The sequence below is a fragment of the Vulpes vulpes genome, chromosome 10 (assembly GCF_048418805.1).
Source record: "Vulpes vulpes isolate BD-2025 chromosome 10, VulVul3, whole genome shotgun sequence".
NCBI classification, from domain to species: Eukaryota; Metazoa; Chordata; class Mammalia; order Carnivora; family Canidae; genus Vulpes; species Vulpes vulpes.
The window spans coordinates 73037914-73053117 of record NC_132789.1 but is presented as its reverse complement, the minus strand read 5'-3'; the positions used below and the strand labels follow the sequence as shown (position 1 = coordinate 73053117).

Genomic DNA, 15204 nt, shown 5'->3' with positions numbered 1-15204 from the left:
ATCTCTTAAAAAGCTTTGTACCATATCCTACCTTGAGATTTTTAAAGGAAGAAATCTTGGAGATAAAAATTGCATAGGACAGAGAAAATAATTGTTCAAAATTGGCAACTGGCAACATGTTCAGCATCTCTTATTTCTAAATAACTAAAGGCTTGGACAACTTTTGCTCTGATTATGTGAAGACTAGGAACTTAGATAGTCAAGCACTGGGCCCTTACTTTAATAAGAGTGCAAGTTTAGGTAATTTTTTAAAATATAGCATGACATACTCTTTGCTCTTCCCTAATAATCTCACTAGATCTTTTTAAAATCCTACTGCTGCTAATTATCCACTAACCTCTATAAATCAGCTATTTAACATCTCAGTGTTAACCACGGGAAGATCATTTTTTCCTTTATTAAATGGGTTTTCTTGCAGGTTGAAATTTTTTTTTTTAAGATTTTATTTATTCATTCATGAGAGAGAGAGAGAGAGAGGCAGAGACACAGGCAGAGGGATAAGCAGGCTCCATGCAGGAAACCCGACGTGGGACTCGATCCCGGGTCTCCAGGATCACACCCTGGGCTGAAGGCAGCGCTAAACCGCTGAGCCACCCAGGCTGCCCGCAGGTTGAAATCTTAATGAAAGATCATATTCTACAGAGTGTTATTCTCTGCTAGTAATCATCTATTAAGTATAAGCTTGAAAAGGACCTTTGTTAGCAAATTTTCCTTAAATTTCAGAGAGCAAGTCATTGGGCAGCTGATCATGAAGTGCAATGAGAATTATCTTTGAACAAATCATTTATGCCAAATATATAGCTTAAGTATTAAATGGCTGAAGTTTAAAAAATCATTCATTTAAATACCTATGCAAACAGTTACCTCAACTGTTAACATAATTATACCTCATTAAAGATTTATGTGTTCAAGATACTAGAGTCTAGCCTTTTTTAACTTTAAGGATTACTTTATATGTGGGTTAACTGCCGTATACTCTAGCACCTAATTTTAAAACCACTCTGAAAGCTTTGCTGTTTATAATAGTATAAGTTGCTTATTTCAGTACTTAATTTCAATATAAAAATATATGAAGGAAAGTGCCTTAGGCTTTTACTTTTTAATCCCTCAAACCCAAAACCTATGGGGGAGGCTGTGTGTGTGTGTGAGAGGTCAAGAAGGTATATGAGAACTCTGTACTTGCTGTTCAATTTTGCTACAAACCTAAAATTGATATAAAATTAAATAGACTTAAGACAAAACTAAAACCTAGCCAATGAACAGAAACTTAGATTTCTTATTGTGTATCTCAGTGTAGACTTCTACATTCAGCTAAGTTGATCTAACAAAAAACAACATGTTTTGTTTGTAAAATAATTTACTAAAGGCACTATTTGTTAAACATCAAACTAATAATTTGTTACCAAAAAGGTACATCATTGTAAACATGACAAAATGATTCCGAGAGATACATGGCTAGTAGGTAAACAATACAATTTTAAGTGACAGCTTTCCTATTTACAAGATCATATTCCTTCCAGCTATTCCAGGGGCTTGCAAGTGATGCTACTGCTTGTGACAGTTACCTGAGAGGGGAGCTTGGAGCTCCTAACTGGTTTGAGATGACTACTGCTAAAGAGGTCTTACAAAGCTCCAAAATTCTTCACTCATAAGGTCATTTGAAAACTCTTTAGCTTAGAAATCAAGATACTTTCTTTTTTCTTTTCTTTTTTTTCAAGATACTTTCTGTCTCCCACCAAAACACATCAAAAAGATATGGATTCAGAACCCCAGAAGAACTAGCTGGAGGGCATAAGCCCTGTAACATGTCGAAGCACGAATTGGTGAGCTCTGCCACTAAGCACATCACAGAAAATGGAGAAAATAATCCAAAAGTAGCTATTGAACATTAGCACCATAATAAACATGGCTCATATAGCTAAAAACTAGACTGTTTATCCCACCAGGTAACATTCATTTATAGCTCTAATGCTGAAAGAGCAGCTTTTTAATGTATAAGTGATCTAAGTACAGAAGTCCGGTTTTAATTCCTATGAGAAAAATGTTAAACAAAATACAAACTAAACAGCATCCCAGAGGCAGTGAATCTTACTGTGCTAAAGCATATACAGATTAAGGCTTTACCTTGGTACATAAACAATTGTTTAATTAGGTTGGAACATTACCAACAAATCAGTTACAAAGAATTCAAGCAATTTGTTTAAGAATCTATAGTGGGACTCAGTTCCAAAGTATTAGGCATCTTACATTCAACTTATGCACTTAGCTGCCATAAGTGTTACTGTAACTTCACTCCCTGAAATGCCACCCATAGTTTTGAATTCAAGCCAGTCAAGTGTTAAAAGAATTTGGTTCATTAATGAAAAAGCCTAATGATTCAATTAAACTCTTCTAACTAGAAAATGATCCAAATACAGGAAGTTTCCCTGTTTTAGTATTTGTAGTTTCAAATGCCCTTTTGGTTTACTGAGTAAACACATTTCCTGATAAATACCACCACTGGACAATAGATCTAAATGTTAAAATTTTAACCAAGTCAAGGTTTCAAGCTGGTACAATGTTCCTACTAGGTCATGTTTCAATTAATCTTTCCAATGTCAGGGAAAAAAAATGAAAGACAAAGACTAACATGGTTTGAAAAAGAAAATAAACTATTCCTAAAGCTCTATATTATGAAGAGTCTCCAATTTTATGCATGTATAGATCTTGTTTTAGCCACTATGCCAGAAGTTTCAGTGTAGAGGTTTACAATCTAGATAAAAGGCTCTACAATTTCCCTACATGTTTAGCTATTTACTGTGCAGAATTATAACCACAGACATTGAAATATAGCTCTCAGATCTGAAAATGTCTTTATTTTTTAGAAAATGGATTCCAGGAAGGTTAAAAAGCAATACCAGAGGGTATAGGTGCAGAATTGGATGTAGTCATTCAAAGCATTCAATTAAGAATATGGCAATATAAATATCTGAAAAGCATCTCTTAAGTGTTCAAAACAAAAAAATGTATAAGTCATTCCTAACTAATTTGAGCTTTATAGCATTTCCTAGATGGGAAAAACAGTTAACATTTGAAAGTCCTGAAAGCTTTTTCCTTGACTAATTACATCAGATGGTTTGCCTTTGATCAAATTCCTTCCTTTTTAAACATGGATAAAAGCATTACATAGGTCCACTGTTAAACAGACAACATGTTGCAAATTACTTCTGGTATAATGTATTCCAACAAAGCTTAGAAAATAAAAGATGTTGAGGCGGCTTTGGACTAAGTTTAATAGTCATCTCCTCTGCTGACAACTTCTTTACACGTTGGACGCAACAGTATGGTATGTTCAAACTGCGCTGTATATGATCCTTTAATGTCACATAATGGTGGATATGGATCTACAATGCCCAAGTCACACAGATTCTTCAGAGCCATCAAGTATTTACTTTCTCCCAAGCGATCCAGCCATCTGCGGCAGAAGGCTAGGGTGCCAAAGTTTTCATTGATGACGTTCAACAAGTGTTTTGTTCTTGGAAGCCTAAGAGGAGAAAATCCAAAATTAACAGGTAGTTAAATGAGTTACCAACTCATTTTCCCCATTAAGGAAAATTTATATAGTACACATTGCTTTATTCAGTAATTCAATAAACATTTTTTAAAAAAGATTTTATTTATTCAGAGACACAGAGAGAGAGTGAGAGGCAGAGACACAGGCAGAGGGAGAAGCAGGCACCATGCAGGGAGCCGAACGTGGGACTCGATCCAGGGTCTCCAGGATCACGCCCTGGGCTGCAGGCGGCGCTAAACCGCTGCACAACTGGGGCTGCCCTCAAAAAACATTTTGTTGCCTCTTTGAATATTCAAGTCAGAATGTAAACAACCCATACCTAATCCTACATGGCAACTGAATGGGAGACCAGCTGAAAGCTATCTTTTTTTTTTTTAATTTATGACAGTCACACAGAGAGAGAGAGAGAGAGGCAGAGACACAGGCAGAGGGAGAAGCAGGCTCCATGCACGGGGAGCCCGACGTGGGATTCGATCCCGGGTCTCCAGGATCGCGCCCTGGGCCAAAGGCAGGCACTAAACCACTGCGCCACCCAGGGATCCCCTGAAAGCTATCTTATCACGTTTATGTGTCTATACATCTGTGTGTTAAATTCCCAGTGGAGACTCATCAACAGTATTATGGTGGCAATTTCCTTTTTTGTACATCAAGCTGAAAGACCTGCACATAAAGGAGGTATAAATCCATCCTTCAATCTTCTCCAAGAAGTTTAAGGGGGAAAAAAGGTAAAAATACAAGGTTTACCAAAAGGAAAATATTAACAAAAACCTAGAAATGACAGCAAAATAATTACATGTGAAATTATTGGAAAATGGATCTGAACAGAATACTTGTTTATATCATTTTTATTTCAGTTAATATTTTTAAGAGGCAATTTCTATGCTGTACTACAAAAATCCACAGAATTTATTGGTAGGCTATAGAACTGTACACTTATTGGTAGGCCACAGAACTTTACATTATGAATGTACAATTGTGGATGTTTGTCAAATTTTTTAAAATGCTAACTGGGAAAAGAAACAATACTCCTAAAAACAATGGTCTCTCACCTGATTGGCACGTGTCCAACATCAAAATTTTTCATATAATGTGAACATTCCATGTCATCATGAACAACGCCTTTTCCTGTGCTTCCAAAGGTTTCAATGGCATACACTTCTCCTTCCTAGAGTATGTAAAGGTCACAGGGAGAGAAGAAGAATCCAGAACTAATTAAAATTGTCATTTGTTAACTTCAGGCTGAGGTATTACTTTCTTCACATAAGAAACAACATAAAAAAAAAAAAACCTCTAATAGTCATTACCCACCCTTCTCTGCTTTATCTCCTTAGCCCTTTTTGATCTGTGTCCTCCTATTAGAATGTCACCTTTATAGGGCACCTGGGTGGCTCAGTCAGTTAAGCATCCAACTTTTGATCTCAGCTCAAGTCTTGATCGCAGGGTCGTGAGTTTAAGCCCCACATTGGGCTCCATGCTGGGCATGGAAAAAAAGGAATGCAGGGATCCCTGGGTGGCTCAGCAGTTGGGCGCCTGCCTTTGGCCCAGGGCACGATCCTGGATCCCGGGATCGAGTCCCACATCGGGTTCCCTGCTTGGAGCCTGCTTCTCCCTCTGCCTGTGTCTCTGCCCCTCTCTCTCTCTCTGTGTCTCTCATGAATAAATAAATAAAATCTTTATAAAAATAAAATAAAATAAAATAAAAAATTAAAAAAGAATGTAGCCTTTACATGGGCAGGAAATTTTATTTTGTTCACTACTACATCCTCAATGACTCCTAGAGTCTGGCACCTAAGAGATGCTTAATAAAAAGTGGTGTATAAGCAATCTTTTGGCATACCCAATATCCACAGCTAACTGTGCCCTGTTCTGACCAGACACAATTTGCACACACAGAGACCAATTCCTATTGGAGTACAGATGGCAAGTTAATTTTACTCAATATACTATATACTCAACTATCACCAACTTTAGTTTGGAAAAAAAAATTAAAGAACACAGAAACACTGATAATGGCATATATACCTCCATTCTTGTTGCCTCTCCTCCTTTCACAATGGGCACTGTTTTCCCAGCATGTATTCTATATGGCCCAATTGAATGTCCATTTAGGTTACGAATTGGTTTCACTGGAATAATAGAAAAAAGAGTTATTCAAGGTCTACAGAAACACAAACATCTCTTGGATTTTTTTTTTAAATTAATTTATGACAGACAGAGAGAGCACGAGGCAGAGACACAGGCAGAGGGAGAAGCAGGCTCCATGCACGGAGCCCGATGTGGGACTCGATCCTGGGTCTCCAGGATCAGGCCCTGGGCTGAAGGCGGCGCTTAACTGCTGAGCCACCCAGGCTGCCCCAATCTCTTGGCTTTCTGGCAAAGAGTTCAAGAATCGACTTAAAATTAAGACATGGCTCTACTAAACTCCATGTTGACATAGTTAAATGCAAACTGGAAAACCAGTGGAATATAAAAAGATGTTTGCTACAGTGTTACTGATTAAAAACTAGAAGGGAGTAAGAGGAGATAGTGGGAAAAGAACAAATTATGTGATGACACAACAGGGTCATCTAAAGAGGTATTGTTAATAAAAAGTTATAAAATGCCACGTGATTAGGGATTACAAACATAAAAAAAAAATATGGCTATGGTTAAGGACCAAAAGGTAATGTGAAAAGGAGAATTTTGTGTTGAAATGTCAGGATTATAAAACCTTAAATTTTATAATTATAGCACTTATAGTTCAAATTTTTTTTTTTAAGATTTTATTTATTTATTCATAAGAGATGCACAGAGAGGCAGAGACATAGGCAGAGGGAGAAGCAGGCTCCATGCAGGGAGCCTGATGTGGGATTTGATTCCAGAACCCCGGGATCACGACCTGAGCCAAAGGCAGATGCTCAACAAATGAGCCACTCAGGTGTTCCCAATTCCAGTGTTAATAAAGGAAAATCTAAATAATTCCAAGGTCCAGAGACCAATGGCAAATTGTGGTATATTCACACAATGGAACACTACACAACAAAATGAAACAATAAAAACAAAAAGTTGGTGATACTGAACTGAAATAAACCCAAAGAAAAAAGAACAAAAGAAGGCACAATTACATATATATCGTTTTGTTATATATCAAAATTAAGCACAATCATGCTATTGTTTATGGATGCATAATTAGGTGATAAAGACCAAAGCAAATGCAAATACTTTAGTACTCCAGACAGTGGTCTGCTAAAGGAAGGCTGCACTAATTCAAAGGGGTATATAGAATTGAAAGGCTTTTGGAGTGCTGGCAACATTCTATTCCGTAAGGGATAAAATTATATAGCTTTCACAGTTTAGTTGAATTTTTATATTGTGTATCTCTAGTGTATATTTCACAATAAAAAGATTTTTTAAAAAAGATTTATTTATTTGAGAGAGAGAGAGAGAGAGAGAGAGAGAGAGAGAGAGAGGCAGAGATACTGGCAGAGGGAGAAGCAGGCTCCACACAGGCAGCCCAACATGGGACTTGATCCCGGGACTCCAGGATCACACCCTGGGCTGAAGGTGGCGCTAAACCTCTTAAGCCACCAGGGCTGCCCTAAAAAAAGGTTTTAAAAAATCTAGCTCTACAGTGCTAGAATTCTCAGTACAAGCTATCTTTTTATCAGGGTAGAATTAGCAGGATTTTTTTTTTTAATCTTTATTTTTTAATTTTATTTTTTTAATTTATGGTAGTCACAGAGAGAGAGAGAGAGAGAGACAGAGACAGGCAGAGACACAGGCAGAGGGAGAAGCAGGCTCCATGCACCGGGAGCCCGACATGGGATTCAATCCCGGGTCCCCAGGATCGCGCCCTGGGCCAAAGGCAGGCGCCAAACCGCTGCGCCACCCAGGGATCCCAGGTAGCAGGATTTTGAACTCTACAACAATGAAACGATGACAATTATATTTAGAAAATGGCACAGAAAAATAAAAATTAGCTCTTCAAAAAAATTCTCCTTATACAAACGATAAGCTAAGTTTGCTTTAAAATTCAGCAAGCTTGGGCAGCCCGGGTGGCTCAGTGGGCAGCCTAGGTGGCTCAGTGCTTTAGTGCTGCCTTTAGCCCAGGGTGTGATCCTGGAGACTGGGGATCGAGTCCTACTTCGGGCTCCCTGCATGGAGCCTGCCTCTCCTTCTGCCTGTGTCTCTTGCCTCTCTCTCCTCTGTGTATTCTCATGAATACCTAAATAAAATCTTAAAATAAAAATAAAAATTCAGCAAGCTTTACATTTCTCCAAGATGTGGCAAACTTACCCCACAGGCCAATCAAAAACACATTGACATAAAAAGATTTCTTAGCTATTCCAACCTAACATACAACCAAATTACATAAAAGCAGGGCACAGGAGTATACATCTTTGTATTATACAAGTTGTGACAACACCAGGCTAATTCTGGGACTAACTGTAAAGGTAACTTTCAATTCTACAGCTTCTGATGAAGGTAGAATCACTCCCTTGATGGTTCAGTTATGTGGTTTTTGGAAACTGCTGCTCAGAGTACAGCTTGTCCATTTTTTTCATCTTCCCAATGTCATGATTTGTCTATACCCTTTCTGCTCAAACTAGTAAAAATTAATTATGCCACCCTCCACTAAGGACCTTAACACAATAACTGGTATCAAAAAGGGGTGTGAGGGGGATCCCTAGGTGGCTTGGCAGTTTGGTGCCTGCCTTCAGCCCAGGGCGTGATGCTGGAGTCCCAGGATCTAGTCCCACATCAGGCTTCCTGCACAGAGCCTGCTTCTCCTCTGTGTGTCTGCCTCTCTCTGTGCGTCTCTCACGAATAAATAAATACAATCTTTAAAAAAAGGGGTGGGGGTTATGTTAAACAATAGAACCTAAAGTGTTGCACCGGCTTAATGGAAAGAATAAGAAGGCAGATACTGATTCCAATATTGCAGGTTGGCATTTTTTTTTTGTTGTTGTTTTTTGAAAGATTCTATTTATTTGACAGCACGAGTTGGCGGAGCAGGCTCTCCACCAAGTAGGGAGCGCGACGTGGGGCTCAAACCCAGAACCCTACGATCATGACTGAGCCAAAGGCAGATGCTTAACCAACTGAGCTGCCCAGGTGCCCCTGCAGGTTTGCAGTTATGTGGGGACTCAACATTAAATCAAACTCGCTTAATACACCTTGAAAGGCAGACCATAAGCCAACCAAAGTTGTAAAATTAGGAAAAAATAGAAGGGAAAGATAATCTGAGAGGGACTTGAATAAGCATTGTTTGTTGTGGCAGCAATCCCAAATCTGGGGGCAGGAAATGACAAGTATACATTTCTTTAAGAAAAAAAAAAAAAAAAAAAAAAAAAAAGCCCTAAAGCCCCACTACAGTCAAAGAAACTTGGGTTCTGGAGTTTTTACAAAGTTCATCTAGGCTCAAAGATTAACCTGTCTGACCCTATAGTATGTTTTCTTCATTACCCCATAATACCTCCCATCCAAGTGTGAGCAGCCTTAAAGTTTTTTGATTTGTACTGATGTTCACAAGATCTCTGAGAGAGGAACAAGGATAGACACCATCAGGTTGCAGAGGAAGAAATCCTTCTGCAGTTGGCAGAAACAATACTCTATCAGTATCAACAAAATTATGCAAAGAATGCTAAGTGATGTGGGATTTACTGAGGGCAAGGAGGCATGAGTGTCTCTGCAAAGAGGAACATAAAGAAGAGAGAGGATGTAGTTAAAAAGGGAGAGAGATAATCAATGGAAAGAGCCTCTGGCTTATCTCTCAGCCTCAATTTAACTAAGTCACAGAAAACCAAGCCTGCATTTTGGCCAGCATGGGATAAATCCCTGGGTGTCCTTGTTACCACAGTAGCTTGGCAATAGTTCCCACCTAGTGACCACAGTTTCCCTAATTCGAGGATCACTGACATTTTCCCTCTTTATATTCCCAGGAGATAAAGATAAAGCAGCTGACCCAAAGAAAGCATTCAACACTATTCTGTAAAATTAATTCTGCAAGAGGTCATATGCATTTCAAAATAAGATACATTTAAAAAAAAATACCTTGATAGGTCTTCCCATCTATTTCAACCTCATAGGATTCCATAACTTCTTGGATGGCCTCACCAACATCACATAGACGGACATCAATTCCAGCACACTAAAAACAAAATGATGTATATTAGAATTTTATAGCAATTTGTTAGTATTTTTAAATAAAGGACAACTAGATAAACTGCTTTGCACATTATAACTTTATAAAAGTACACTGTACTAGAATTACCCACTTAAAACCCTAAGGCCAGTGGACTGGTCTTACATAATCCAAAGACCTTATATGGGCTATAAAATGTTCAAAATATGTTCAATGAAATTTCCTTCTAGTTCACATACCTTTATTCCAGTGTTAGTGGCATCCTTTACAGCTTTTAATAATGTATCATATTTGGGATTAAAAGTAACAGTAAAAGCACAGTCAATAATCCTACCTGAAAGAGAAAATTATTTAAGTTGATTTAGCAGCTAGTCAATTTGCCTACTTTATAGCATCTACTCTATTAACTTTGCTAGTTAAAAGGAAAATAAAACGTGGGTTCAAATGAAGGCAGCAATCCAAGTACCCAGATAGCATTCACAATCAAAGTGGAAAAAAGTATAAATGATATAAAGGTTTCAGATTAAAAAAACTAATTCCAGTGTTAGTATATTACTTCAAGATAGTATCAATTTAGTACTAACCCAGGTGGATAAAGCAAAAATAGAAACTAATCAGAGAAAAACCCAGGGGACTAAGAAATAGCAATGTGGGCAGAGAAAATGTACAAGGTCCACAGACACTAATCGTCAGTCCAGCTTCACCGATTTATCAAAACCTCAGGTAAGTACTTAATCTGAGTTTTATTTTCTTTATTTTTTAAATTTTATTTATTTATTCATGACAGACAAAGAGAGAGAGGGGCAGAGACACAGGCAGAGAGAGAGAAGCAGGCTCCATGCAGGAAGCCTGATATGGGACTCGATCCTATGACTCAAGGACCATGCCCTGGGCTGAAGGCAGGCACTAAACCGCTGAGCCATCCAGGGATCCCCTGAGTTTTATTTTCTCACCTAAAGTGAGATAAAAAGATACTAACCTAATGAGGTTTGGGACAGAATTTAGAAAAGCCAGCAAGTATATAAAGGTTGGTAAACTTAAAAGGTTCTCAGTAAATGTTTGTTGTTGTACGGATAAATGTCTGAAACAACGTGAAGAAATATAAGATTAAGTTCTTCACATTTTAATAGAAAGAGTAATAAACCTCAATTACCCAACGATTTGCATTATACTCCATTTAGTAGGATGCTTAAGAATACATTTCAAAACCTGCCTCAACACAGCTCTACTGAAAAGTGTGGCGTAAAGAAGAAAACTAGCGAGTTCAAGTAACTATATCCCCATCCAACAGAGAAAATACTAGTTTTTTTTTAAAGATTTTTTATTTTATTTTTATTTTATTTATTTATTTATTTTTAATGATAGTCACACAGAGAGAAGAGAGAGAGGCAGAGACACAGGCAGAGGGAGAAGCAGGCTCCATGCACCGGGAGCCCGACGCGGGACTCGATCCCGGGTCTCCAGGATCATGCCCTGGGCCAAAAGCAGGCGCCAAACCGCTGCACCACCCAGGGATCCCGAAAAGACTAGTTTTTAAGGGGAGGGGAAGGGGTTACATATTTCCAAGAACTCACCACTTATATGTGTTCCAAAGTCTATCTTACAGATGTCATCATACTGTAATACTGTTGTATCACCAGCATTTGGAGTATAATGGGCAGCACAGTTATTCAGAGAACACCCGGTAGGAAATGCCAGGCCTGCATTTAGTCCATTCTCTTTAATTAGCTTTCGTGAACAGTCTTCCAATTTTTCACTATTAAAAAAAATTATTTACTTTTACATTTTTATCCTTATATATCTTACACATCATGAGCTCCAGAGAGTTTACTAAAAATTCTTAAATTACTTTCTTGAAGTGATTTGAGCACTTCCTGGATGTGAATAAGTAAGAGCTCTCTGATGCTATGAAAATAGTAGCTCATCTCTAAAAGATGTAAGAATTTAGTTCCACTAGAAATCTAAAGAAACAGAACCACATGAACCACTTTTAACTTAGTTTACTAGGAAATGAGATTCTTGACTTAGACTAATTTAAATGCTAATTATATTTTATTTGCTCAATGTTGCACATTTAAAAATTCGTCTGAATTACAGAATTGTTGCTTGTTATAGCTAATTACTTCTAAAAGGGAAAAACTAAAGAAATAATTACTTTATTGGTTTCTTCACTGCATTATAACTTATGACCAATAATTTTAATATGAATGTTAGCTAGCAAAATAACAGATCTCTAAATAAAACATAAGAATCATAGTAATGTGTGCATTTGCACATGTAAATGTACATGAGTACAAAATAGGGTGGCTGAGGTACTAATGCCCCTCTTACAATTTTCTCATTACATTTACAGTACGAGATGTCAGAAGATATTTCTAGGAGCTTAACTTTAGGTTTTAGCAAAGTAGTAATGAAAGTCAAACATTACAGTCAGAGTTAGCACTAAAAAAAAAAAAAATTATCATGTTCTTACAAAAACATATTCCTTTTACCAGATTTCTATCATTGTCATCCCAGGCTTGATCCAGCTCATAACATATTTTCTAACTTGTCGATGTGCTTCCGCAGCTTCTCGAAAATCATTCCAAATCTCTTCACTAGCTTGATCTAATGCTTTCTTTTCTTCACTCGTAGTTCTCCAAGCAGCTGTTCGCCTTTATAGTATGTACAGCATAGTATTAGTCGTTTAAGAAACAGCAGATAAGCATTAAGACTGAGAGATAAAAATATATTAAGACATTTTAGATAAAAATGTTACATATTCAGTTTCTTTTATTAAAAGTCAGCAAAGTTTCTGAAATACTAGTCACACAATTACAATCAAGCCAAATCAAGTTAAACCTTTTGAGAGACTCAAAATCCTCAAGTGAGATTTTATTCATACAGAGACTAAAACTCTGCCACACAAAAAAAAACATAAAAAGAAAAAAAAAAAAAAACCCCAGAGAACTCAGAAGAGAGTCCTAGAAACCAAGCAGTGGGAGAAAAAAAGTCCTTCTTCCACTCAAGGTTACAGTCTAGGGAGACTTCAAAAGACTATACCAAAAATTAGCATTTAACTTTATACACAGGGTAAGTACTAATGTGAAAACTTGCCCTGGAAATCTACATATACCTCCCACAAAACACAAAATATTATGTGTTTTTGTAGGATTTTTCTAATTGCATATATATAAGAAGTGATCTTCCTTCCTTGAAGGACATAGCTCGTATTTTAAAACTGCCAAGAGCAACAAACATTTTCTATTCAGTATCTGGGAATGAGGAGATCCACGGACTCCCTTTAAGCGCACATTTCAAAAACAGTTAACTGTTTTCAAATGAAAATCTTGTAAAAAGTTGTAGCTTTCACACATTAAGCAATATTGAATATACAGTTCACAAACTCAGTGATCACTGATGTATAAATACACTCAGTTATAATAAAAGTGATGTCTTCGGGATGCCTAAGTGGCTCAGCAGTTGAAGCGTCTGCCTTTGGCTTAGGGCATGATCCCAGATTCCCATTGGGCTCCTTGCATGGAGCCTGCTTCTCTTCCCTCTGTGCGTCTCTGCCTCTTTCTGGGTTTCTCATGAATAAATAAAATCTTTAAAAAAAAAAAGTGATGCCTTCAAGAAATTCCTATTTGTCTTAAAGAATAGCTTGCAGGCAAATCCAGCCTGGTGCCTGTTTTGTAAGTAAAATTTTACTGCAATACAGTTATGTCCATTTGTTTAGACTGTCTATAGCTACCTGCATGCTACAAAGGCAGAACTGAGTAACACTTAAGGCCTGAAATATTTACTGTATGTCTCTTTAAAGTTTATATAACTGCTCTACACTATGCCCCTAAGTTAATGCCTTCAAATGCTGTGAATTGTTCTGTCACTGTCAAGTTCATATGATTACTTCCTACTGCAGTAGCTATCTGTGTGCCAACATCTAGCACCTCTAACTTGCTACATAGACCCAAAGGGACTGTCCTATGTCAATTTAAGGGTACTTAATCATCACAGAGGCTTCTTTGGCTTATTTTGTTTGGAAATGTGTTTTGGATCTGTATACTGACATTATCGGAGAACTGAAATATTGCAGCACCATCTCTTAAGGTCAGTTTTATCTCCACAAATACTTAAATGCATATGAATAAATAGTGACAATCCAAGAGGCAATTCCTAATAAAAGCATTCAAATGAACATCCTCAGACTGAAAGGTAACAGGAAAAGATCCATTAACAAGTATATTCTCAAAATGATGGGACAGACCAGCCACAATATCCTAATCTGAAGATGTAACTCCTCAGTCTATGCTCTCCCATGAATCCAAAAATATTTCCCAGGAACAAAGAACCTGAATATTCTAAGAACAAATCATTTCCTGGCAGAAGAGAGTAGTGGCTAAAGTCTCAGATCAATTTTTAAACAAAACTTATCACAACTCTTCACCTCATCCAAGGCCATAACTCTGGCACATATACTTGACAATGACAGAACAGCCATATCTATATGCACACCCTTGTCTCAAAAGCCAAACATTTTGTGAAAAGCAAAAATATCCTCAAATGTTTACTCTAGGATGGTAAGATGACAGACCATTGACAGGGAACTGATGGATATCATGCATGTAGAGCCACGAATATGAAATTGGTCATTATCAATTCCCATTTCTTCCCAATTCTTCAAACCCACTTCTTACAGGTTAAAATGTTAAGTATAATTAAATTACAAATGCTATTTGACTACATTTTAGAATCAAAATACAGTACAATAAAAATCCCCAATACTGAAATCAATTGGCCTCACATGATCTTATACTTTATTATTATATTTAAGATTCTATTTATTTATTCATGAGAGACACAGAGAGAGAGACAGAGACATAGGCAGAGACAGAAACAGGCTCCATGCAGGGGGCCCAATGCAGGACTAGACCCCAGGACTCCAGGATCACACCCGGGCCAAAGGCATGTGCTCAACCGCTGAGCCACCCAGGCATCCCTGATCTTTTATTTCTGAAGCCACATAGCTGATTCACAGAAGCAGTGAATTCAAAAGATTATGGAATGTACTGCATTATTGGTAAAGAGCTACCAATCAGAAAATGGATTAAAGGGGGTGCTGGGTGACTCAGTCAGTTAAGCATCTGCCTTCAACTCAGGTCATGATCCCAGGGACCTGGGACTGAGCCCCACACGGGGCTCCCTGTTTAGCTGATTGCCTGCTTCGCCCTCTGTGCCTCCCTCTGCTTGTGCTCTCTCTCATATAAATAAAATCTTTTTTTTTTTTAAAGATTTATTTATTCATTCAGAGAGAGAGAGAGAGAGAGAGAGAGAGAGAGAGAGAGATAGGCAGAGACACAGGCAGAGGGAGAAGCAGGCTCCACACAGGGATCCCGACGTGGGACTCGATCCCTGGTCTCCAGGATCACACCCTGGGCTGCAGGTGGTGCTAAACCGCTGCGCCACTGGAGCTGCCCAAATAAAATCTTAAAAAAAAAAAGGAAAAGAAAATGGATTAAAGAAATTCTAAGTCTTGAGTTCAAATTGA

General features: G+C 37.8%; 1 protein-coding gene across 2 annotated transcripts in view; it reads right to left on the bottom strand.

Moving 5' to 3' along the window:
• Positions 1-2827: 2827 nt before the first annotated feature.
• METAP2 (methionyl aminopeptidase 2) overlaps positions 2828-15204 on the bottom strand; it is a 36144-nt gene continuing 23767 nt past the window's right edge. For both annotated transcript variants that reach the window (XM_026013020.2, XM_026013021.2), the window contains exons 5-11: positions 12170-12331; positions 11252-11433; positions 9917-10011; positions 9587-9683; positions 5576-5679; positions 4603-4718; positions 2828-3523 (exon numbers count right to left, since the gene is read on the bottom strand). In XM_026013020.2, coding sequence (XP_025868805.1) covers positions 3271-3523; positions 4603-4718; positions 5576-5679; positions 9587-9683; positions 9917-10011; positions 11252-11433; positions 12170-12331 — 1009 coding nt within the window. In that variant the 3' untranslated portion in view covers positions 2828-3270. The remainder of the gene's footprint in view (positions 3524-4602; positions 4719-5575; positions 5680-9586; positions 9684-9916; positions 10012-11251; positions 11434-12169; positions 12332-15204) is intronic.